The 26,853-nt window shown below is 43.5% G+C and overlaps 2 protein-coding genes across 4 annotated transcripts in view; both read left to right on the top strand.

The window, feature by feature from the left end:
• The window catches only part of SGO2 (shugoshin 2), a 111,193-nt gene that overhangs the window by 12,518 nt on the left and 71,822 nt on the right, over window positions 1-26,853 (top strand). The gene's annotated exons all lie outside the window — the stretch shown is intronic.
• The window catches only part of SPATS2L (spermatogenesis associated serine rich 2 like), a 73,276-nt gene that overhangs the window by 6,701 nt on the left and 39,722 nt on the right, over window positions 1-26,853 (top strand). Inside the window, exons 1-2 of one of the 3 annotated variants that reach the window (XM_081927183.1) lie at window positions 22,564-22,855; window positions 23,126-23,187. In XM_081927183.1, the coding sequence (XP_081783309.1) occupies window positions 22,831-22,855; window positions 23,126-23,187 (87 nt within the window). In that variant the 5' untranslated portion in view covers window positions 22,564-22,830. Of the gene's footprint in view, window positions 1-22,563; window positions 22,856-23,125; window positions 23,188-26,853 lie in introns of those variants that run through there. The other 2 variants (XM_081927182.1, XM_081927184.1) reach the window with 2 other exon arrangements.

Genomic DNA, 26,853 nt, shown 5'->3' with positions numbered 1-26,853 from the left:
AGCGTCATCTCTCCTCAAAAAGCACGGAGAGAATCACAAACTGAAACTGCAAAGAACAGTGAAAAACAGGAAAACAGTGTACGTCATATCCAGTCTCCCGTTCCCGTGAGAAACCCAACAGTACAGACTCTGTGGAATGTAAACAACCTGTCTCGTGACAAGCACTTCGCTGCACAGAGAAGAAAGCAGAAACCAACAGTAAGTCCCTCTCAACACAGTGGGACTTTTTTCCAATTGCACTATTAGTTCCACTGAAAATAATGAGATTTGGACAACAGAGAGTATTGCATTATCTTGAAGACTAACACAGATTTATTGGGACATGAGCTTTTATGGCTAGAGCCCATTTTGTCAGATGCATGAATTGTTATCCTCTGTTGGCAGGCGCTTACATGGATATGGAGAAAAACAGATGTAATCAGTGGGGCCAAAAATGGGATGTAAGTTAATAACTAACTTTCCTTGGATTTCAAGTGAGACTTAGCTGTGAGCTTCTTCATGCCTGGCACTTTTTCTATGCAAAAATAATCTACACGTCGGAAAAGGGCATGGGTGAAGACCCACAAAGTATCCAGGAATTAACAAGTTTCCAGAAATTTTAGGTTCAGCTGCAGTGTCTTGTTTTACTCTTCTATGAGGTTTTTCATATTCTACAGCAACACACTCCTCATAACTAGCAGATGCAGGCTTCAGACGAGCACACAGATTGGCATTAAGTCTAGGATCCATTCCGCTACCTCAGTAAGATCACCCAGCAAGCACAATGAGGCTCCATAGTAATATCAGGCCTTGTCCATTGCCTGAAATTTTAGGAGTACATGACACATTGTACGGTGGTGGTTTTCATTTCACAAGTCGTATAAAAAAATATCTATGCAGCGTACAAAATATTGGTTGGAACCAAAGCAGCATAACATAAAATCAAAGCAAAATACCTTATTGAATCAGGATTACAACATTGGCAATTGGACAAGAAGATAATAAAAATACATAATTTTCATAAGACGTCTTGCTAAAGTAACCAGCTCCATTGTTGGTGCGTAAAACCCTCTGTGGATGGGTAGCGCATATCATAAACCTGGCATTGCCACACAAAACACACCATTTCTGGTTAAGGAGAGTCTGACATTACAAGGGAACATTTACATATTTATTTCAGAAGACTCCTTACCTACCCTTCACCATAAGGTCCCTGGGTAGATTTGACGAAAATAATATGCAGTTATAAAACATATAGAACCATTACACAATGACTGAAGCAAGTAAAAATGTTCCAAATGGAACAGAACAGTATAGATTCAGCAGAAGACATATCCCACAAAACAAATAACTATCAACTGCCGGGATAAGCATATGCTGAAAGAAATGCAAAACAGGCATGTAAAAGCCTATTGCAATCTTTCTTTATACAGTCAACAACTAAATATTCTCGCTTACCCTTCATGTAGAAGTGTCAATGCAGTGTGTGTGTGTGTGTGTGTGTGTAAAAGAGGGAGAGCACAGCATTGTAACTAAGGAGGAGTCTTCACTCAGACTACATTTTGGAACCACCATACAGTATCCACACAAAGACGGGAAGAAGAACTAACTTCAAATAGGCAAAATGACGCTGGTGGGGGTTTTTTGTGTGTATGTGTTATTTCTAGCAACGCTTCCCTTTTCAACAAAATCCCCTCTTCCCCTCATGAAACTGAAATTCCCCTCAATTTATGGATGCTGGCTCTGTTGCAAAGGAGGCAGACAGATAATAGCCCAAATGCTAACCGTTGAAAGTGCAGTGTTGCCCATGAATGGTGATACGGGACCTATCCTATTATATGGGATATAATATATGCACATTACGAACAGACAAATTGCTGACACGCTATCCTGAAACACAAATGCCAGCTACAAGGGAGTGTCCTCTCAAAGGAATGTGTTGGCCTCTTAACCGCTCACTTGCTGTTCTGCATGAAATGGCATCCTGAGTTAAATTACAGTACTTAACAACTGTGCGGTATTGTACGTTTTCCTGCACTGTTAGGAAGAATTCTACTTCCAGCTGTCAGTATTACCACAATTATGATTTGCCCAAAAGATGCTTTACTTATTGAAAATGATTCAATATCAGATATAAAACTTTGGGTAAGACGTAACAGTTCATCAGTTGAGTCTTCCAAGGGGTGTGCTATATGGGCATATATGGCATTTCATTACGATTTTAGCTGTACAGAGCACTGTACAATTGTTGTATCCGCTCGCAGCATCCTTCTAAGGAAGGCAGTCTCTTCAAATTTTGCAGATGGGAATCTAAGGCCAAACACAGTGCTGTGAATGGAATTTGCGTGGGTCTGTAGTTGATTTGGGGTTTGAGCCTACATCTGCTAGGTTATATTACATCGTTTTCGATGCAAATTGCTACTTTCTTGGAATAGGGATTTTGTTGTTTGCATCGTTGCGTGTCGAGGTCCCCAGGTCCACCCCAATAACTCACACATCACACAGAATTTTTTGTTTAAGATTTTTGGCATAATTTTTCGCCACAACTTTATTAAAATACAAATTTGTGAGTGGTTGCTTAGGCATTGGTTGTGACTATCTGCCCCCACCATGGGGGACAGACTGACATTCCGCACAATGCGAAAGTCAGAATGGGGGAATACACTTGGGGGTTACGCGGAGCAGGGAACCTGCCCTCACCCCAAATGCAACCAGGAGCTCATTGCTATGGCCCGAGCCCCCTTGACAGAGTGAACAAGCAATAGTTAGCCCCCAATTCCTTTAACGGAATCCCTTGCAGCAGCAGCATTAGAGGGGCAGGCACAGCCAATCCATGCCCCTCAACCAACCAAACCATAAACCAATGGCTAACCGCCACCAAGCACCAGAACAAACCATTTGTGTTGGGACTGAGCAACTTCTTCGGCCCATGGTGCCATTTTTGCAGTGGCTTCCTCTAAACTGGGCTTTAGTGTCCAAAACACTACTCTGTGTGATGCATTCACTTTCGTTTGCTGAGACACAAATGGAATATGTAAAATAGGAAATGCTCTCAGTCCCTTGAAATGCATTGCAGTGCGCTCTGGGGCTATGCCCAAGCCTGGACTGGAAGCCCCAAGTAAAATGCTGCAGTTAGACCATTGCAAAGTTCAGACTTCTAATGCCACCGTGGGACGCAGGTGGCACTGTGGGTTAAACCACAGAGCCTAGGACTTGCCGATCAGAAGATCGGCGGTTCAAATCCCCGTGACGGGGTGAGTTCCCGTTGCTCGGTCCCTGCTCCTGCCAATCTAGCAGTTCGAAAGCACATCAAACTGCAAGTAAATACATAGGTACCGCTCCGGCGGAAAGATAAACGGCGTTTCCGTGTGCTGCTCTGGTTCACCAGAAGCAGCTTAGTCATGCTGGCCACATGACCCAGAAGCTGTATGCCGGCTCCCTCGGCCAATAAAGCGAGATGAGCGCCGCAACCCCAGAGTCGGCCACAACTGGATCTAATGGTCAGGGGTCCCTTTACCTTACGACATGTTACCAGGCCCTTAAAAATTTGGGTCCAGGATACCTTAAGGAATAGCTTCATATTCCTTATATCCCTGCCTGATCGCTGAGATCTTTGGGGAAGCCTCTGTGGTTCCCCATAGCTCAGATGCATAGCTTATATCTGCCAGAAGCAATTTAGTAATGCGGGCTTGAAATCACATAGCACCTCCTGTAAAACTTCAGGTACTTGATGAAGACCTTCCTACTTCAACACGTTTTAAGGAAGCTTTCTGTTTTTGCAATTTATTTTATTTTATCCACTGTATACTATTTTTTGCAATTTTATTGCATAGTGCTCAGAAACTTCGTAGGTTAAACAGTGTATAAATAGCTACAACCATTTTCTTGGTTTTCTCTGTATTTGTGCAGTGCCACCCATACTAATCTGGCTAGTCCCCAGTCTTCCATTTGGACTAATAAGGATAATCAAAGGGCAACATTGGTCTTTGTGTGGCTGGAGGATATTGGGGGTGATCTGAAGAAGCCTTTATCTAGAAATAAAGCTGTTTGTACATTCCATCCTGTTCTTTCTATTTAGAATTTTGTTTGATTAGCAATTCGTTTTTCAGTTTAAATAGAGTAGTGTAAAATTCATAGTCTGACATCAGAAGGTTGCTTCAGTATTCACTTCAAGGTACAGTTTAATTCTCTCTTTTTTTATATAAAAAAAAGGCCTTTGGGGACAGTTCTCAAGAAAGTGATGGCAGAACAGCGGAAATAGTCAGTTTGTAACTTTGACAGCCTTTTTCATACAACAAAGAAAAGGCAGCAGTGCAGATTTACCTTAATTTGAAAACATAACAGAATGGAGTCTAAATTGAGGAATGCCAAAGGAATGGAGAGAGAGAGAGAGAGAGAGAGAGAGAGAGAGAGAGCTGCAGTTACAATCACATTTGTAAAGGAAATGTGAGGTATTCCTGCTGTCATCAAGACATTTTGGCACCTGAGGCAAACCACAAAATGACTCCTTCCTTTGCCAGGGGTCGAGGGTTGAGGGAAGATCTGCACTGGAAACAAGGGTGGGTGTGTGGAATAAAATCCTACACTGGGAACAAGGGGTGAGAACAACTGCAACGAGGGAGGGGGAAATCAAATCAACCTTAACTGATGGTTGAAGAAGGAATCAAAGGGAAATCAAATCAACCTTACCTGACAGTTGAAGAAGAAATCAAAGGTTGTCATGGGCAGGGGTGTCTTACCCATAGAGGCTAGTGGTGTGGGGTGCCAGGGTGACAAGTTCTGGAGGGTGCCAGGGAAGAGGCGGAGGCTGGACGCAGCGCCTCCCGGCATCAGCTGCCCTCGCCCACCTCCGCCATGCAGCGCCACACCCAGAGCCTCCGTCTGCTGTGGCCACCGCGGCACGAAGCGGCCAGCTAAGCCAGGAGGTGCCACGTCCAGCCTCTGCCTCTTCCCCACCAGAGGAACTGCGCTCCGGCCACTGCCCGCCTCCTCCAGCCCCGCATGCAGCGCCATCCTCCCTAAAAAACTCTGGAAAACGGGGGGCCCAAGGGAGCTTTGCACCATGGCGCTGGATATGCTTAAGATGGTCACGGGGGAGAAAGGCGCTCACTCTGAATCAGGCTGGGCAGGTGCAGAGCCCAGGAGACCCCAGAGGGCAGCCCTTGCCATTCCTCCCTAGGGATGGGAGACCATCAGCACCTCCTATTATCCAAGGGCTGCTGTAGAGGCAGCATGGGGTGCTATTGCCGAAGAGGTGGCAGATCCAGTCTCCGAGAAGCATACTGCAGCCATTGTTGCTTTTGCTGCAGCGGCGGCAGACAGTGCATTCTTTGGAGGCAAGATCTACTGCCCCTATGGATCCTGCCGCCCGAGGCAGTGAGCACACCTTGCTTCATGGTAGGGCCGGCCCTGGTCATTAATCACACTCGATATAAAATGGCTAATTGTTCTGACTTGCTAGAGACTGATGAGATAGTAAATTTTGAAGCTTGCCCATAATGAATATAACATGTTTGTTGTTGTTTTGCAATTTCCTCCCAAGTTGTTTATTGTTTGGGACTTTTATTTAAAAATGAAGTTGCCAAAATGTTTTATTTACTCTCCAGTCAAATAGAGTGGTGTGTGTATTCTAACAACAACAACAACAACGTCCTTCAGATCATTCTTTCTAACATTCACTTACAGTAATAGCATTTTGACAGTTACAGATAGGTAGCCGTGTTGGTCTGCCATAGTCAAAACAAAAAAAATTCCTTCCAGTAGCACCTTAAAGACCAACTAAGTTAGTTCTTGGTATGAGCTTTCGTGTGCATGCACACTTCTTCAGATCTGAAGAAGTATGCATGCACACGAAAGCTCATACCAAGAACTAACTTAGTTGGTCTTTAAGGTGCTACTGGAAAGCATTTTGACAGAGACAGGTGGTATCTGCTAAGAGTAAACAGATCACAATTGGCCATTGCAGTTTTTAAACTGAGCCATACTTGTACTAGGTTGCTTTTGCCAAGGACTGAAACTGGTTTGATCCTAAAAAATAATGACTTTCCTATGGATACCCATAAGGAGTGGGGCACACAGTACGTTTAATTAATCTTGTTACCCCTTAATTCTTTCAGGTCTTTCAAGCTTTCCCGCGTTCCTTGTTCAAACAATCATTTGCACATTTTTCAAACAAACAGAAATGCAAACCTAATAAACTATTTCTGTTTATGTCCAGAAATATTATGCAATACAAACAAAATTAAATATAAAGAAAACTAAACCTCTTTCAGAATCTTCTTCTTCTTCTTAATGCAGTATTGCAACAATTCAAGCATAACTCCTAGCTAACATTTTATTTCATTTTGTGCCATACCATAACAAATCATTTTCTGGACTCTGTAGGAACACGTAAGTCCTTTTTGAATGATCATTCAAAATACGCTTCAACCGCAGTTTAAGGTATTGTCACATCTGCCCTACAATCAACATCCTCAATTGTTCTTGCAGCAGTTGTGTGTAAGGAGCCTCTCTGCTGTTTGCCACCATAAAAAAATAATTAAATACAAATCACACTACCTCATCCCATTCCCACACAGAAATTGTGGCAGAACAGCTTCCAAATAATACAAAGTGTATTGGAAATGTCAAATCCATGTATCTTTTTTTAAGCAGGAAAAAATGGCACCGCATGTTTGAACAACTAATGAAAGCCAGTACGCATCTTATGTCCCTGTTCACAAGATATGTTACGGAATTTGGCAGTTGTGATTTTTATTGATTCAGTATTTTGCTTTTAATTCTGATATTTTTGTAAGCTGCCCTGGGATGTTTTGGGGGAAGGGCTTTTAGTATTGGCAGTAATATTTCCATGTAGCAACCACAGCGCCATGTTTCACACCTTGGTTATAAAGGCAATGAGTATCTTGTGGGAGGTATTGCATTTTCCCAGGTATACAAGGAACTGTGCCTTGAAGGGAGGCATGCAGACTATGTGCAAAATATCATAAACAAATAGACTCTTGGTGTACAAAAAACAAATATCCTGATTGTGTAGGAAAGTCCGGAAAGATTTTCTGTGGCTGGAGTTCAAGGGATCTAGGATTTGTTGTACCTGGGAGAAAGACCTTGAATCTCACTAGACATATCCTAAACTTCTTTTCTTTTCTTTTCTTTTCTTTTCTTTTCTTTTCTTTTCTTTTCTTTTCTTTTCTTTTCGATAAGCATATTTAATTCCAGGCAGGCAGACATTGTCAGCTTGCAAGCACTTATATATGTGCCATCTGAGCACAGAGCATATAACCCAGCTGAAATATATTACCTACCAGCTCATGAAAAGATTTGATCTGTGAAGCTGTTACTGAGCCTGGTCTTTTATTGTTAAGCTTGGGAAAGTACCTAGGGCTAGAGAAAGAGAATAGGTTTTTTCCAGTATTGAGGGTGGTATGAAAGAGGCATTGTTGTTTGGACTGTATGCACTTGTTCTACTATCTACTAGCTAACAGAGTTTTGCGGTGCTTCAAATATTTACAAAACCTGTTTAACCAGAGAGGATAACGACACCAAAGAAATATGGGTACTCTGGGAAAACAACAATAACTTACATTGTGCCATATTCAATTTTCTGTGTTTGCACATAACAATAAGCCAATAAATTTGGGATTCTTCCTACTTAGCTTCCTCATCTGTGTGAGCAGGTAAACAAACCAGGAGGAGGGATAGCTGAACCCAGGATCATGGTTTGTTTCTCTCTGACAAAGACTCTCTGGCAACCAGAGTTTGGTCTTGACATACGAACCCTGGCTTGTTAGTGGGGAGCAAACCACAACCCTGGGTTCAGTAATGCTAGCCTGTGTCTTTGCAGGTTTGCTTTACCCACCTGTGTGAAAGGAGGATTAAAGGCTACTTTCATGTACAGTACAGTTTATCAAGCTAAGGTTCCAGCTTATTGTTACACGTGAGTGTAGCTGATACCTTGCCTCCAACCTAGCAGAGCATGCAGTTCTGTTATCAGTTATTTGTACATCCTGTTGGCATCACTGTAACTCTGGAATGGGCCGGAGAATTGCTTTTATAATGTTTACTATTTACCAAAAATAATTTGAAGTGTGAGTACCTTTACTCCTTTCTTCTTCCCCCCCTTAAGTCATTATTTCTTACAGTGTTTTCTTTGACAATCTGCCATGGAACATTTAGCTAGTGAACAAAACAGTCAAGGGAGTAATTTTATTACAGAGGAAAGTTCCATATGAAACCATTTATTATTATTTTCAAGGAATTATATTTCATTTGATCGAACATGACATATACCCTATTGTTCTGGAAGAGGCTTTTTATATCAGATAAATCTTATTTGTACCAGCCTTATTTCTCTTTCACTGCTTTAAAAATGCTCTGCTATTTTTTTAAAATTGCTAGACAGGAGAAAATAAACCAATTTGTGACATCAAATTATCTGTGTTGTGATTTATAGCTTTACATCCTTATGTCATGGATTGATGGTGTTTACTGTGAAGGCGTGTGGGATGAGGGGGGAAAACATAATGCATAAGGAGCAGTGACTTCGTTGATGAAGATGCAGCGGCGGAGCAAGCCAATTGGGCGCCTGAAGTGGTGTGTGTGCCCTGTGCCCAAGTGTGGGGCCAGCTGCCCGCAGGGCGAGCTGGGGCAGGACGCTCTGTGGGGTCTGCTGTAGGGCAGCTGAGTTGGAGGCAGCGGGCGGACCGTTTGGGACAGTGCAGAGCCCGTGGCGCCCAAGCCACCATGTCACTCCCAGGAGAGACGCGTGGCTCAGGCACGCCACAGGCCCCGCGGTGAGTGCCGCCCGGCATTTTCTCACCCCCCTCAGTGGTGACACCTGGGGCGGCCCTCCCCCACCGCACCACCTTTCTCCGCCCCTTTGAAGATGGCTAGCTGATTTGAGCCCCCCCCTCACCTGGATAAATAGCAGTTAACTGCACCAAAACACATAAACTAAATATTTATAATACTGTGCCTGAAAAGGAAGTCCATGGATTCGAAGAAATGTCTCTCAAGATCTATTTTGGCTTGCAGCATGTTATCTTCTCTGCAGCCTTCAGTGACAAACCTGGTGGGTCTGCAGTGACATCCAAAACACAGTGACGTTAAGGAGAATTAGAAATTCTTACCAGAATGCTGGGGGGAAAATTAAGAGTGACTTATCAGAAGAGTAGTCATAAAAGAGGATAATAAAAGGGTTGCTTTTTTCAGCTTTGGAATTTAGGTGTGCATAGTTACCTATTGTCAGGGAACTGCCATCGGAGCCAGAGGCTGAGGGAAGGCTCCAGAGGGATGCCGGAGAGGGTCCCAGTAGGGAGAGAGGCAGCCCATCTGCTGGGGAAGGAAATCAGTGTAACACCAGTGGAGAAGCGGGGCAGATGGGGGAATCGGAGAGGAGGCTCCAGGACTCCTCGCCGGAGACCAGCGGGGAGAGCACGGGTGCTCCGCTGCCCACACCCTCCCTGCGCAGAAGACTTCCGCGCAGGGAGAGTAGGAGGAGACTTGGCATCAAAGAACTTCTTTGCTGGAAGAAGTTCAAGAAACACCCACTGACGGATTCTGCCAGCGACTGAAACAGCCATGAAGTGAAGGGCTGTCCAGAGAGAAAGGGTTCAACCAGGTAACCTAGCCAGGAGTGGCGGCAACTTACGCACGAGCAACCCCTATAACCATTACACCCATCTATCACTTCTATTCCTTAAACATAACGACAGATTAAACTCCTCATAGTTGACATGGAAGATAGAAGTCATATGTAAAAGGTTTATCTGAGCTACTAACTGGAACTCCTGGAATGAGACATTGACAAAATTCACAGAACTCTCCCTACCCAAGACCCACACTGACAGGGGAAAACCAAGAGATATTATTGTGATTCATACAAATATATTTAACCTTGCCATGGAAAAGAATAACATAGAATATGAAAGTCAAAAAGTATTTGGCTTCCCTGACTTGAGCACTTTGCATAACATGTGTATTTTTACAGTGTATACCGCTCTCCTTCAGGATTAAGGAGTTTGCTACAGTTGGGGAGATATTCATTCGAGAAGATAATTGTGTCCAATGAGTGTATATTCCCATGCTGCTACAACTCACAAAGTGGCAAAGGCTTTATGGATTCCTTCTGCATTAATATGGGTGACAACATCGCTGCTGTTGATTCAGATGACAGCGAAATCGACTAGGAATCGAGAGGCACTTATCAGTGACAATACAGAAAAAAGAACAAGACCAGATGCCAGCAAAAGCCTGCAGGAGTGAACACAACTGGATCTCAGAACTCTGAGAAAGCTCCCAAGAATCAACGGAAAGGCTCCTGGCTCTTCCATTTGCTGGTCTTTGGGAAATTAGTAACTCTCATGTGCTTTATGAAAATGGCAGGTGGACAAGTTTGGCTCTGGTGGGGGGGGTGTTGAGAGAACCCCCAGAACAGCGAGGGGAGGGGAGATTGTTCCACCTGGCAAGCCAAAATACGATCAGATTACATTGAATTCCTCCCTATATTTTTTCCAAGTTATTCCAATATCCCTAAAAAAAGAGAAAATCTTGTGTTGTTTTTACTTGCAAAATTTACTTCTTAAATTTATCCATTGTGGGTGGGGGGAGTGAAACTCTGTTACAAAGTGCTTTATGTTGTTGTTTAGTTGTTTAGTCGTGTCCGACTTTCCTTGACCCCATGGACCAGAGCACGCCAGGCACTCCTGTCTTCCACTGCCTCCCGCAGTTTGGTCAAACTCATGCTTGTAGCTTCGAGAACACTGTCCAACCATCTCATCCTCTGCCGTCCCCTTCTCCTTGTGCCCTCCATCTTTCCCAACATCAGGGTCTTTTCCAGGGAGTCTTCTCTTCTCATGAGGTGGCCAAAGTACTGGAGCCTCAGCTTCAGGATCTGTCCTTCCAGTGAGAACTCAGGGCTGATTTCCTTCAGAATGGATAGGTTTGATCTTCTTGCAGTCCATGGGACTCTCAAGAGTCTCCTCCAGCACCATAATTCAAAAGCATCAATTCTTCAGCGATCATCCTTCTTTATGGTCCAGCTCTCACTTCCATACATCACTAAAGTGTTTTATAGAAAACATATGTGGGGGAACCTGGAAAGTCACACTAAACATTATGCCATGCTGCTGTTGCTAGCTGTTTCAGCAATAATTCAACTTAAACTAAATAGACCATTGGTGCTGATGAAACAGGCTTCTAATATCGGACAAGGGAAAGGGGACTTCAGAAGACTGCTCTTTATTTTTTAAAAAATATTTAGACTTGAGAACCATTTATGAAAAGTACAGTGACTGTGTGGAGAAGATGCATAGCTTAACACCCGCGCCCATATTATTGCTCATTCCCTTTCTCTTGCACTCTGTTTTATTGTAGTGAAAAAATTAAAGGTAAAGGTACCCCTGCCCGTACGGGCCAGTCTTGCCAGACTCTAGGGTTGTGCGCTCATCTCACTATATAGGCCGGGAGCCAGCGCTGTCCGCAGACACTTCCGGGTCACGTGGCCAGTGTGACAAAGCTGCATCTGGCGAGCCAGCGCAGCACACGGAAACGCCGTTTACCTTCCCGCTAGTAAGTGGTCCCTATTTATCTACTTGCACCCAGGGGTGCTTTCAAACTGCTAGGTTGGCAGGCGCTGGGACCGAGCAACGGGAGCGCACCCCGTCACAGGGATTCGAACCGCCGACCTGACGATCGGCAAGTCCTAAAGCTTGGAAAGAGAGAGGGTTTTACGTATGCAACTTCTTTAAGACTGTACTCCCATTATCAGGTCCACAGTTTGTAGAAAAGCTAGAGACTTTACAACATAATTAGGAACAAATCCTTTTTTAAAAAATAATTGGTGGGTGGAGGGAAGGGGGTGGGGGATTTTTGTTTCTGTATTAAAAATGCAAATAAAAACATAATTGGGTACAAATTCATCCAGATTTACACTTCAGATTAATTTGCAAAGGGAAGCACTAGACAATTCCAAAGTTCTGGTGAGTTCCCCCTAAAAAAAAAAAGCCCTGACAAAATGTATACTATTTAAAAGCAGACATTGGGGGGGGGGGAATCTGCACAAAATGAGACAGAATGGACCTATAATTGAGCACCAGCAAACTGAAATAGGGTGGAATCATCCCAATACAGTGGTACCTCGGGTTAAGTACTTAATTCATTCTGGAGGTCCGTTCTTAACCTGAAGCACCACTTTAGCTAATGGGGCCTCCTACTGTGCCGCCGGAGCATGATTTCTATTCTCATCCTGAAGCAAAGTTCTTAACCCAAGGTACTATTTCTGGGTTAGTGGAGTCTGTAACCTGATGCGTATGTAACCTGATGTGTATGTAACCAGAGGTACCACTGTATACACCTTTTTTCTTCTTCCTGTATCTCTCAAAGACAATGGATTTAATAATAATAATAATAATAATAATAATAATAATAATAATAATAATAATAAATTTTATTTATATCCCGCCCTCCCCAGCCGAAGCTGGGCTCAGGGCGGCTAACAACAATCAAAATAGTCCAACATTCTAAAAACATTCATTATAAAATTAATTAAAATCAAATTAAGATCAAATTAATGGCAACCATCAAGCAAAATTCTGTGCAGTTTGCCAGAGAAGGGGGTCAGGCTGCGCCCTGATCAAAGGCCTGGTGGAACAGCTCTGTCTTGCAGGCCCTTAGAGACATAAACAGGACAAGTCTAGGAAAAAACAAACCTCAAGTCACATTTATGCTGCTGGTGGTGTTTTTTTCTTTTTTCAGAATGAAGTTGGCTGAGAGGTTGTGAAATATTTTCTAACTTAGCTACTGCACTACTGGGAACTGAAGGTTTATGACTCAACCATAGGAAGTTAAAAGGAAGTTAAAATGCAGCGTTTTTCTTCCTTCCTTTCTTCCTTCCTTTCTCTCTCTCTCTCTCTCTCTCTCTCTCTCTCTCCTTCCCTACCCAACCAATTTTGTGCAAGTATTAAATATAAGAGGCAACTTCTTAACAAATTGTTTGGATCTTCTACTCTGTTCATTCCACACCAGCTGATTATTTTTATTCCCTAATAGCATCTATTGAGGAAAACATACCTTGATGAAGGCTTACTTTAACTTGAGCATGTATACATTATTCGTATAAAAATTCCAATCCAAATGGATAGTTCACATTTTAAAAAAGGGGTGGGGACACTTGAGACAATATTTATTTTTCCTATCCTTTTGCACAGCAATATTAATAAGCTTTTGCTTCATCTTTTATTTAACTGCCACATTCTGCCATATTTCCTCATCTATTTATCCACAAGAATGTCTTAATGGTTTTCAGTCAACCAAATGACAATAATGAGCTTTTCTCAGACACTTTCTTTAGGGAGTCTGTTTGATTAATATAAATTAATCAAAATTGTGTTTAGCTATTTCGTTTAAGAGAGCTTGAGTAATGTGATTCAGAAGGTCCACCCCAGCAAGTTATGCTGTGAGTTACAGCTAACAGAGATAGTTATAGGTAGGTAGCCATGTGGGTCTGTCGTAGTCAAAACAAAATAAAAAATAATTCCTTCCAGTAGCACCTTAGAGACCAACTAAGTCTGTTATTGGTATGAGCTTTCGTGTGCATGCACGCTTCTTCAGCTGACAAAGATAACTATGTTCTAAACAAAAAAACCCACAAAGAAAATAAATTGACCATTTTTAATCAGATGTAAACTGACCCATTCTCTCATAGTTCCACACTCCAGCCAGTGTTAGGAACTGAGATATGGAGCTAAATGGTGCCTTAACCCTAGGTTATGTGTGCAACAATGGAATGTCCAGGCACACATTTTTAATAACAAGAATACAAAGCTGAAAATGAATGAACTGCAGTTGAAATATTATGTTCATTTTTCACATGGTCTAGTCCTTTCCCTGCCCACCCCCTAATATCCTATAAGAGGGTCTCTTCTCCAGTCTTCAGAGAGTAGCTGGATGTGAGGAGGCAGAAAAAGGTCCTCCCTTCCTTCCACTCTACAATTTTAAACTGAAATCTTAGGTGCAGTACTGCGCCCGGAGCTCAGAAACTGCTCACACCAATGAAATCCACTGTCACAAGATGCGCCTAGAACAATGGTAGTTTCGAACACTGACCACAGCATTTACCAGACAGATCTTGAGAGTAAAATAGCCTTTCTGCCCTTCTTTTAAAAAAACAAGTAAACCCTCTTGGAATGCATTCTATCACAGATTCTCTGTGGAAGATTCCCAGTAATTTGTACTTGGAGTAGATCCAGGAAAACCAATGAACTTAATAATAATAATAATAATAAATTTTATTTATATCCCGCCCTCCCCAGCCAAAGCCGGGCTCAGGGCGGCTAACAAAAATAAAACAGTACAAAAGTACAGTGCAAACAACACTCTAAAATCATTCATTATAAAATTGATTCAAATCAAGCCACTGGCAACCATTGTGCCAGAGCTCCACGAAGATTGCCAAGGGAGGGAGTCAGGCTGTGCCCTGGCCAAAGGCCTGGTGGAACAGCTCTGTCTTGCAGGCCCTGCGGAAAGATGTCAAGTCCCGCAGGGCCCTAGTCTCTAGTGACAGAGCGTTCCACCAGATCGGAGCCACAGCCGAAAAAGCCCTGGCTCTAGTTGAGGCCAGCCTAACTTCTCTGTGGCCTGGGACCTTCAAGATGTTTTTATTTGAAGACCGTAAGTTTCTCTGTGGGGCATAACAGGAGAGGCGGTCCCGTAGGTACGAGGGTCCTAGGCCGTATAGGGCTTTAAAGGTTAAAACCAGCACCTTAAACCTGATCCTGTACTCCACCGGAAGCCAGTGCAGCTGGTATAGCACCGGGTGAATGTGGTCTCACAGCGAAGACCCCGTAAGGAGTCTCGCTGCAGCATTCTGCACCCGTTGGAGTTTCTGGGTCAGTCTCAAGGGCAGCCCCACGTAGAGCGAGTTACAATAATCCAGTCTGGAGGTGACCGTCGCATGGATCACAGTGGCTAGGTCAGGGCGAGAGAGGTAAGGAGCCAACTGCTTAGCTTGGCGGAGATGAAAAAATGCTGCCTTTGTTATAGCTGCAATCTGCGCCTCCATGGAAAGGGAGGTGTCGAAGATTACACCCAAACTCTTAACGGATGGTGCTGGCACTAACTGCACCCCCGCAAGAGATGGGAGTTGCCCCCCCGATCCCATATCGTCCCGTCCCAGCCACAGAACCTCTATCTTCGAAGGATTTAGCTTCAACCGGCTCCCACGTAACCATCCAGCCACAGCTTCCAAACATCTGGTCAGTGTGTCTGGGGCCGAGTCAGGATGGCCATCCATCAACAGATAGAGTTGGGTGTCATCAGCATACTGATGGCAACCCAGCCCAAAACTCCGGACAAGCTGGGCGAGGGGGCGCATAAAGATGTTGAAAAGCATTGGGGAGAGTATCGCACCCTGAGGTACTCCACACACCAAGGAGTGGCGCGATGACAATTCCCCCCCAAGCGCCACCCTCTGTCCCCGACCAGAGAGAAATGAGCGCAGCCATTGAAGGACTGTGCCCTGAATCCCCACGTCGGCAAGGCGGTGGTCCAGGAGTTCGTGATCAACCATGTCGAAAGCTGCTGACAGATCTAGAAGAATCAGCAGCCCCGACCCGCCTCGATCCAGCTGTCTACGAAGTCCATTGATTAAGTCCATTGATTTCAGTGGATCGACTCAGTATGATTATCATTGGACATTAACCTATGAGTTTGATCCATTACCACTGACCCTTAAATGGCAACTTTTAGATGGGCCACTTAGCATAATGTCTCATGCTTTCCAAAGGAACATTTTCGGACTTGACAATATTGATTTCCAGATTTGCATACAGCATTCTCCGAGAGCATTCAAAATACACCTGTGATATGCACTGGTAGGAAAGCGGGTAATAGGGAACCTATGTAAGAAATTTTGCCTCGCAGTTTTCATTTGCAGGCAGCCTTGCTCCATCATCGTGTGAACGCTCTAACAACATTAACTAATGAAATGAGAAATGATGATACTTGAAAAGATCTGTCTAGGCCAAAGTACTTTTAGTGTTCAGGAGGCTAGGTGCTCTAAGAAAGTTTACTGGGATAACATTTTATTTTATTTTTTAAAATGCACTTTAGTTTTAAAAAGGTAAAGGGACCCCTGACCATTAAGTCCAGTCATGACTGACTCTGGGGTTGTGGCGCTCATCTCGCTTTATTGGCCGAGGGAGCCGGCGTACAGCTACCGGGTCATGCGGCCAGCATGATTAAGCCACTTCTGGCAAACCAGAGCAGCGCATGGAAACGCCATTTACCTTCCCACCGGAGTGGTACCTATTTATCTACCTGCACTTTGACGTGCTTTCGAACTGCTAGGTTGGCAGGAGCAGGGACCGAGCAACGGGAGCTCACCCCGTCGCGGGGATTAGAACCGCCGACCTTCTGATTGGCAAGTCCTAGGCTCTGTGGTTTAACCCACAGCGCCACCCATGTCCCTCTGCACTTTAGTTTACGCACACACAAAAAAACATTTTCCAAAAGTGAAATCAAGTATTTCGTTCTTCCAGTGGTACTTAGCGCCCCAAGTATTTTAGTTGCTTTAAAAACATGGTGCCAACATGCCAACTCTGACAGCTTGCTTACACAAAAGGACATCCTCTGCTCCCCCCTGCAGTCCCCTGTCTGCCCCCAAAATCTGCTCTGGAGGATCGGCGGAGCCTTCAGAGCAGATGAGGAGGCGTCGTAGTGGGTGGAGAGGAAGGATGGGTTCCTTTCCATCTGCTGGGACAATGCTGGATCTTGCTGGGTTTTGTTTTTTTAAAGTCCATTTTAAATTCTCTTGACTAAGCAGGTTGAAAGGAATGCCCTTTCTTTCCGTGTTAAGGGTGGGTCACAAAAGATCAAAATGGGAGCTCTAATGCAAAGTGCAATACCACAATCAGGACCATACCATACTAATTTAAAATGCAGTTGCTGTAATCTTGAAGCGCTGCCCTCTGTGCAACATAAGCACTCTTAAAATAACCCTTTTGATACACGTGATTTTGTAAAACGACATATTTTTTAAGTGCATATGGTGCATTTGAATTGCTAATCATGTTTTCCGCTGCCGCAATTATATCCAGATTGTGATGGAGTTCTATTCATGTTCCTACACACAAATCACCTTAGCCATTTAATTAGAACAGCTAAATGCTCCCTCCCTGCTAAGAGGTGCTGAACCTCCTCTTCAGTCCTGCCCTATTGTCTCCTGCTGTCCGCTGAGCTCAAAATTACAAGAATATAATACAGTTGGCCATGTGGTGTTGATCAGTGAACTCATTTGTCTTTCAGCCATGCAAAGCTATGAATGTCACTCATCAATAAACTGTATTTAAACAGGAGAGTACAAATCTCTTGGGCAGGTTTTCCAGTGGGGGGAAGAGATGTTTGTGTCCATGGAAAGGCATCTGACGGAAAACATTTCACTGGATAACTGCAAATGATTGGCCATCTGGCAAGGATTAAGTCTCCCACCCCAATCAGTGTGGTGTTGAGGTTTTAGTATCAGATTTGGAGTCAGAGAGCCACTTCAAGTTTAAGACAATCACTGTGAACCCAATTGCTAATGAGAGAGATAGAGTGTGTGTTCATATCTAAGGATGAGCTGTTTTGCTACATCCACCATCAGCAAAAAGCATGATTTTCAGCATGTTTAGTCCAGAACCTTGGAACTACAACTCAGAATGTGAAATTCATTTCTATCACGTACGTCTTTATCTTGCGACACCCTATTTGCAATTAAGGCTGCAATCCCGTATAGATTTACTCTGGAGTAAGCCCTGTTGAACATTCTAAACGTTTTTAGAATTGAACTACATATTTTATAATTTTCTTTCTAACATTAGCACGTTAAGATCCATGGAACATATGACCAAGCTCATGGTCCTAATTGTCTTAAGTCGTATTCAGCTTTTGCTTGTCTGGCATGTTTGCCAACATATTCGTTTCCTTCAACGGTTAAATAAGCCTGACAAATGTTGATTATGCCATAAAAGGAGATCACCCATGGTGCTTTGCAGTGATGTTTTTCCTTGCAAATGCTGTTTGACAGGCTTAAGCAAAGCTATGGCGTGGCAAATTTCCAAATCCATTTACACGTACATGATTAAAACCAGGTTGCATTGTGGGCAAAGCCTCTCATTTAGCAATTTGAAAAGTGAAAATCCAGAAATCGTAAATGACAATTACCTGTGATCTGAGCTGAAAAACATGGCTATGTAAAGTAGTACAAAGCTTGGTTTTTTGTTTTTAGGATTTAGTGATTTTCTGTTTGAACAAGCAAGGATCTTACATATGCAGAGTGAAATATCCTGTCACAAATGAAAAGACTATTTCATTGGTCGGTTTAAGAAAACCTCTCCTAATAAAAGTATTTTTCAAGGTGGTTCTCAAATTAAACACATTAATGCAAAAATAAACACAATGGTTTGTATTGTGGAAAAACAGAAGTTTTTGCGTAGTTGTCCTTTGCATGACAAAGGATATTGCATAAGGCGGGAGTGGTGATCTGGGGGGGGGGGGCAAACGGCTATGAAATGGCCACAGTCAATTGTAACGTTTCTTTACAGAGCTCAAATGAATATACAACAGGAAAAGACCAAAACAACAACAACAACAACCAAGAGACTTGTAGTAACTAAAAGCATAAAGAATTCTAAAGTATGTGGCAGATGTGAAAAGGGTAAATTCCATGCTAGGGATCGCTAAGAAAGGGATTGAAAATAAGACTGCCGGTAGCATGATTCCATTGCACGAATCTGTGGTACAACCACATTTGGAATGGTGCGTGCAGTTCTAGTTGCCTCGCCTTGAAAAGAATATTTGGGGGGGGAGGGGGAGGTAAAGGGACTCCTGACAGTTAAGTCCAGTCATGACTGACTCTGGGGTTGCGGCGCTCATCTCGCTTTACAGGCCGAGGGAGCCGGTGTTTGTCCATAGACAGTTTTTCCGGGTCATGTGGCCAGCATGACTAAACCGCTTCTGGCGAAACCAGAGCAGCGCACTGAAACGCCGTTTACCTATATCTCTACTTGCACTTTGACATGCTTTCGAACTGCTAGGTTGGCAGAAACTGGGACAGAGCAATGGGAGCTCACCTTGTTGCGGGGATTCGAACCACCGAACTTCCAATCGGCAAGTCCAAGAGGCTCAGTGGTTGAAACATTTGGATCTCTTTAGATGTGATGTGGGTGTATAATTATGCATGGTGTGGTGAAAGTTGTTAGGTAGAACCTCAAACCCCCCCCCCCATACATTCAATGAAGTTGAACGTTGGAAGATTCAGGAGAACAAAAGAAAGTACTTCTTTTACACAGCACGTATTAATTGGCTCCCACAAGAGACAGTGACAACCAGCCAACTTGGATGGCTTCAGAAGAGGATTAGACAAATTATTGAAGGATAAGGATGCCAATCGCTTCTAGACACAGAGGCTATGTTTTTACCTCCACTGCTCTACATCCGCTGTCTAAAGCGGTAAAGGTAAAGGGACTCCTGACCATTTGGTCCAGTTGTGAGCGACTCTGGGGTTGCAGCGCTCATCTCGCTTTATTGACCGAAGGAGCCGGCGTACAGCTTCCGGGTCATGTGGCCAGCATGACTAAGCCGTTTCTGGCGAACCAGAGCAGCGCACGGAAACACCGTTTACCTTCCCACTGGAGCGGTACCTATTTATCTACTTGCACTTTGACGTGCTTTCAAACTGCTAGGTGGGCAGGAGCAGGGACTGAGCAACGGGAGCTCACCCCGTCACGGGTATTCGAACCGCGACCTTCTGATCAGCAAGTCCTAGGCTCTGTGGTTTAACCCACAGCGCTACGTCCCATTCAAAGGCTGTATATGCCTCTAAATACTATTTGCTGGAATCGTAGGTGAGGAGAGTGATGTCATGCTTGGGTTCTGCTTACAGGCTCCCCATAAGGCAGCATGGGTTGGTCACTGTAAGAGCAAAGTGCTGCGCTAGATGGGCCTTTAACCTGATCCAGGGTTCAGGCTCTGCTTATGTTTCTATGGTCACCTCTTAGTACAGTGATGGCCAAACTTGGCTCTCCAGCTGTTTTGAGACTACAACTACTATCATTCCTAGCAAACAGGACCAGTGGTCAGGGATGATGGGAATTGTAGTCCCAAAACAGCCGGAGGGCCAAGTTTGGTCACTGTCTTATTAGCACCCCACTGCATCTGAAGCAACAGTTGTTTTGGTTTTGCTGCAGCATGTTAACACTTGTTCACATGGAAGTAAGAAAAGAGTGTCCTCATGCTATCTTGGAGGGGAAATGCTCAGATCATATTTGTGTCCTGTCGAAAATTTTCTGTAATCGGTTGAAATGTCCAGGAAAACCTGGCAGCCCATATTGGAAGTGTTGATTTTGGGGGGCAAATTTCCTTTTTTAAAAAAAATAGCTCAAACACTTTATTTGCTTTTTGAAATACAAGCAGCCTTAGCTTAAAGGTTAATGCAAGATTTCTCAAAGTTCCATATCTCATCAAAATTTGCAGTGAGTTCTACAAGCCATGCAAAAGTAGAATTGTGAACACTTCCATCTTTAAATAGAAAAGACAGCCATAAATACATCTTCCTTAAAAATAAAATTTAAAAAATGCCTTTTTTGAGCCTCTAAATTCCAATACAGTGTGTCAGGGTTGTTGCTTTCCGTTATAGAATTTGGCGCTTCTTAGTTCATTGAATGTCTCTTTGTTCTTCTTTCATGAGAAAGTCACAGCTACTTTCCATACGGGAGAAAAGCTCCAGCAAAATGGAAAGGCTTTCGGTTGCTTTCCCCTCCAGTGTACGGCTGTTATATTTAACTTGCTCAGTTTTGCAAGGAAAGGGTGTGTAGTTTGAATGAGAACAGAAGCTGCCCTCCTGTCCCTTGCTATGTAAGGAATAAATAGAAAAGCATTTTACTGTCTCAAGAAACATGCACTTGGAAACCAGTTTCAGAAGGTGAGACCTTCTTTAAATAAGAGATCCTTTATTTCTTTTATTTAATCTCTCTCCCCTCCAGTTCTCTCTCTCTCTCTTTTCTTTTTGCAAGACTGATCATGCAATGACATTTCGGTATCAGAAATGTGAATGAGATGCTGCTAAAGAAAGAGGCATAATATTAAAGCTGACATTCAGACTTGAAAAGCTTTCTCTAGCAGGCTTTCTATACATACCCTGTGTTCAGTCCATTTAGTATTCAGGGCTTGAATTCACTGGAATGGTAGAGACCTTCCTCTCTCTTCCTCATTCTCAGAAGAAGAATCTTTAGCTTAAAAGGTCCTTCTATCTCCACTATTGCTGTCAGTTCTGTGGGTATCATTTTTAAGGACCCAATTCTACTGTGCCTTCAGTATCCCAATTAAGGATTTGCTGGACTTTGTGTATACTTTTGTGAAAGGAAGTCATATTATATGACTATTTAATGGGAGACAACCGCAGTCACTGTCCTTTCACTCATCTGTAAGAAATCCACCAAACTACCTTGGCTGCTTACACTTATACAGTGGTACCTCTGGTTAAGAACTTAATTCGTTCCGGATGTCCATTCTTAATCTGAAACTGTTCTTAACCTGAGGTACCACTTTAGCTAATGGGGCCGCCTGCTGCCACCACACAATTTCTGTTCTCATCCTGAAGCAAAGTTCTTAACCTGAGGTACTATTTCTGGGTTAGCGGAGTCTGTAACCTGAAGCGTCTGTAACCTGAAGCGTCTGTAACCCAAGGTACCACTGTAATAGCAAACATGTTTACAGAGATGCTAAACTAGTTTCCTGTTTTGTTAAAATGCTTAGAAACCGGTCCTGAGAGACCTGCATTGGCTCCCAGTACGTTTCCGAGCACAATTCAAAGTGTTGGTGCTGACCTTTAAGGCCCTAAACGGCCTCGGTCCAGTATACCTGAAGGAGCGTCTCCACCCCCATCGTTCTGCCCGGACACTGAGGTCCAGCTCCAAGGGCCTTCTGGCAGTTCCCTCACTGCGAGAAGTGAGGTTACAGGGAACCAGGCAAAAGGCCTTCTCGGTGGTGGCACCTGCCCTGTAGAACGCCCTCCTATCAGATGTCAAGGAAATAAACAACTATCTGACTTTTAGAAGACATCTGAAGGCAGCCTTGTTTAGGGAAGTTTTTAATGCTTGATGCTGTATTGTGTTTTTAACATTCAGTTGGGAGTTGCGTAGAGTGGCTGGGGAAACCCAGCCAGATGGGCGGGGTATAAATAATGAATTATTATTATAAACCATTATGATACTTCAGGTAGGGTTGCCAGATGAATTATCCCCCACCCAGCAAAAGCGCCTTAGTTACATGGGCATAACCAGGATTTGGGGCGGGGGGCAGGCCTTTTTTATGGGGGGCAGAACTTCAGCTATGTATTTTTATTGATTTAGGGGGGCAGCTATCCCTCTCTGCCCCCCCCCCAGCTACACCCATGTTTGGTTGTGAAGTACTGATCCCTTCCCTCAGTATTTGCAAACCACTTTTTCATGCTAGGAATGTCCCCCCCCCCCAAGAAAACCAATGATTTAGCCTCTTTTTTTTCTCCTTAATAGCTGCTCAGATCCACAGAAATTAGCAGGTGAACTTTATTCAGAGTATTCTCACCATGCTGCAGGAAAAGGAGATCAGTAGTCCTCCAGATATTGTGGGGATCCAGTTCCAATCAGCTCCTTCCAACATGGCCAATTGCTAGGATTGATGGGAATTTTACTCTGACATCATCTGGAGGGCTGGAGATTTCCCACCTCTGCCCTAATATATGACAATCAAGTTCGGTTAAAACCAAGGGCTGACAAAAAGTTGGCGATTTTGTGATTATTCCTAGGATTGAAACTTTATAGCAGACTCTATCCCATTATGTTCAGATTAAATTTACTGCCAGGTAAGTGCAGGATGATGACATTAATATGCAGCCTGAGGGTTTGAAAGCATTTCCATGTTTGAGATACCCTAAAGAGAAAAAGTAAAAAATATGCTTCAGGTATTCTAAAATGAGAAATTATAAAGAAAGTGCATATAAAATGTCTTTATTTTTCTTGTCAATGTAGTTCGTTTTTTAAAAAATGAACATAGCAGCAAAGCATTTCCATAGCAAGGGAAGCATTTGGATTACTAAAATAATACTGTTTATTTAACTTATTGTGACCTGCAGGTCTTATCCATATCAAATTGGAGATGGCAGAAATTGGCTCGCAAGCAAACATCAAGGAAAAGGTAAGATCTCTAATTATCATACTACTCTACATACACAGCATATAGGTCCAGAACCTTCAGATGTTTAAGAAATATAATGGCCACAGCTGCCGTCCCACTGGAGATGAAATATTTAATCAACTCCTCTGGTTCTTTGCAGGGACCACTGGGCTATTTGGAAAGCTGTGAACCCATTCTGCATTCCTGCCTCAATAGAGCTTATTTGGACCTGTTTCTTTTGGTTACTGATCTCTGTCTCCATTTCCCGATTTTTTTTGGCCCAGATCTCTTAATAAGGAGTTTTAAGGGAATAAGAAGGTGCCAAATTCAAAAGAAAATAGTTCATCAAGCTATTAATAATAATTATTATTGTATTATTACCCTGCCCGTGAAAATGAGAATTCTTTGCGCAAGAAAATATCTGAAAAGCATTTAATCTCTCTGCAGTACTAGACATTTCCTGGCCTAGCTTGATAAATGCTGACTTTCCCCCATCAAATTATGAAAATGATAAAATTGTATCATTTATCTGAGGGCCTTGATGCATTCCATTAAATACCACAATGATAATGATATAGGGCTTTTTAATATATTTTTGCCTTAGCCATGGGTAAAGGGGAGAAATGTGCTGAGACTATGGTTATTGACTGATGGCATTTGGTTGCCTTAAAACAGCTATCTAATATTGTTTGTAAACAGAATAACAACTGATTCTGTGTTATAGAATAATAATATAAAAAGACGGTCAACAAGCACATGACCTTCCATATTTTTTGGGGGGGGGGACTACAACACCCATCAGGGATGTGGGTGGCGCTGTGGGTTAAACCACAGAGACTAGGACTTGCCGATCAGTAGGTCGGCAGTTCGAATCCCCGCGACGGGGTGAGCTCCCGTTGCTCGGTCCCTGCTCCTGCCAACCTAGCAGTTCAAAAGCACGTCAAAGTGCAAGTAGATAAATAGGTACCACTCTGGGGGGAAGGTAAACGGCGTTTCCGTGCGCTGCTCTGGTTCGCCAGAAGCGGCTTAGTCATGTTGGCCACATGACCCGGAAGCTGTACGCCGGCTCCCTCGGCCAATAAAGCAAGATGAGCTCTGCAACCCCAGAGTCGGTCACGACTGGACATAATGGTCAGGGGTCCCTTTACCTTTACAACACCCATCATCCCTGACCATTGGCTGCACTCGCTGGGGCTGATGGGATTTAGAATCCAACAGTACAATTCTGCATCCTTCTTGATCCCTACTCGACCACCCCTTTATTCTCTGTCTGTTGCTGTCTTCTGCAGTGGTAGGAAAACTTGATGAGTCAGCAAGAGGTTATCAAAGGCACATCTTGAGGAGGTTGCTTCTCAAGATGAGACGAGGTCTTCTAGGTGCACTCTGCCTATATCTGTCATCTTGCACCTCATGTAAAAGAATCTAGGGGTCTTAGTAGACCACAAGCTTAACATGAGTCAACAGAGTGATGCAGCAGAAAAAAAGGCTAATGCTGTTCTAGGCTGCATCAACAGAAATATAATATACAGATCAAGGGAAATCATTGTTGTTGTTGTTGTTGTTGTTTAGTCGTTTAGTCGTGTCCGACTCTTCGTGACCCCATGGACCAGAGAACGCCAGGCACCTCTGTCCTCTACTGCCTCCCGCAGTTTGGTCAAACTCATGCTGGTAGCCTCGAAAACACTATCCAACCATCTCGTTCTCTGTCGCCCCCTTCTCCTTGTGCCCTCCATCTTTCCCAACATCAGGGTCTTCTCCAGGGAGTCTTCTCTTCTCATGAGGTGGCCAAAGTACTGGAGCCTCAGCTTCACAATCTGTCCTTCCAGTGAGCACTCAGGGTTGATTTCCTTCAGTATGGAGAGGTTTGATCTTCTTGCAGTCCATGGGACTCTCAAGAGTCTCCTCCAGCACCATAATTCAAAAGCATCAATTCTTCGGCGATCAGCCTTCTTTATGGTCCAGCTCTCACTTCCATACATCACTACTGGGAAAACCATAGCTTTAACTATACGAACCTTTGTTGGCAAGGTGATGTCTCTACTTCTCAAGATGCTGTCTAGGCCTGTCATTGCCCTTCTCCCAAGAAGCAGGCATCTTTTAATTTCGTGGCTGCTGTCACCATCTGCAGTGATCATTGAGCCCAAGAAAGTAAAATCTCTCACTACCTCCATTTCTTCCCCTTCTATTTGCCAGGAGGTGATGGGACCAGTGGCCATGATCTTCGTTTTTTTGATGTTGAGCTTCAGACCATATTTTGCGCTCTCCTCTTTCACCCTCATTAAAAGGTTCTTCAATTCCTCCTCACTTTCTGCCATCAAGGTTGTGTCATCTGCATATCTGAGGTTGTTGATATTTCTTCTGGCAATCTTAATTCCGGCTAGGGATTCATCCAGCCCAGCCTTTCGCATGATGAATTCTGCATATAAGTTAAATAAGCAGGGAGACAAAATACAGCCTTGTCGTACTCCTTTCCCAATTTTGAACCAATCAGTTGTTCCATATCCAGTTCTAACTGTAGCTTCTTGTCCCACATAGAGATTTCTCAGGAGACAGATGAGGTGATCTGGCACTCCCATTTCTTTAAGAATTTGCCATAGTTTGCCGTGGTCGACACAGTCAAAGGCTTTTGCATAGTCAATGAAGCAGAAGTAGATGTCTTTCTGGAACTCTCTAGCTTTCTCCATAATCCAGCGCATGTTTGCAATTTGGTCTCTGGTTCCTCTGCCTCTTCTAAATCCAGCTTGCACTTCTGGGAGTTCTCGGTCCACATACTGCTTGAGCCTTCCTTGTAGAATTTTAAGCATAACCTTGCCAGCGTGTGAAATGAGTGCAATTGTGCGGTAGTTGGAGCATTCTTTGGCACTGCCCTTCTTTGGGATTGGGATGTAGACTGATCTTCTCCAATCTTCTGGCCACTGCTGAGTTTTCCAAACTTGCTGGCATATTGAGTGTAGCACCTTAACAGCATCATCTTTTAAAATTTTAAATAGTTCAGCTGGAATACCGTCACTTCCACTGGCCTTGTTATTTGCAGTGCTTTCTAAGGCCCATTTGACTTCACTCTCCAGGATGTCTGGCTCAAGGTCAGCAACCACACTACCTGGGGTATACGGGACATCCATTTCTTTCTGGTATAATTCCTCTGTGTATTCTTGCCACCTCTTCTTGATGTCTTCTGCTTCTGTTAGGTCCTTTCCACTTTTGTCCTTTATTATGGAAATCTTTGTACGAAATGTTCCTTTCATATCTCCAATTTTCTTGAACAGATCTCTGGTTCTTCCCATTCTATTGCTTTCCTCTATTTCTTTGCATTGCTCGTTTAAGAAGGTCTTCTTGTCTCTCCTTGCTATTCTTTGGAAATCTGCATTCAATTTCCTGTATCTTTCACCATCTCCCTCGCATTTTGCTTGCCTTCTCTCCCCCGCTATTTGTAAGGCCTCATTGGACAGCCACTTTGCTTTCTTGCATTTCCTTTTCATTGGGATGGTTTTCGTTGCTGCCTCCTGTATAATGTTACGAGCCTCCATCCATAGTTCTTCAGGCACTCTGTCCACCAAATCTAAATCCTTAAACCTGTTCCTCACTTCCACTGTGTATTCATAAGGGATTTGACTTAGATTGTATCTTACCGGCCCAGTGGTTTTTCCTACTTTCTTCAGTTTAAGCTTGAATTTTGCTATAAGAAGC

Source organism: Podarcis melisellensis (genome assembly GCF_964234715.1).
Source record: "Podarcis melisellensis genome assembly, chromosome: 1".
NCBI classification, from domain to species: Eukaryota; Metazoa; Chordata; class Lepidosauria; order Squamata; family Lacertidae; genus Podarcis; species Podarcis melisellensis.
Note: the sequence above shows the minus strand (reverse complement) of the source record. Positions and strands in the feature narration are given on the sequence as shown.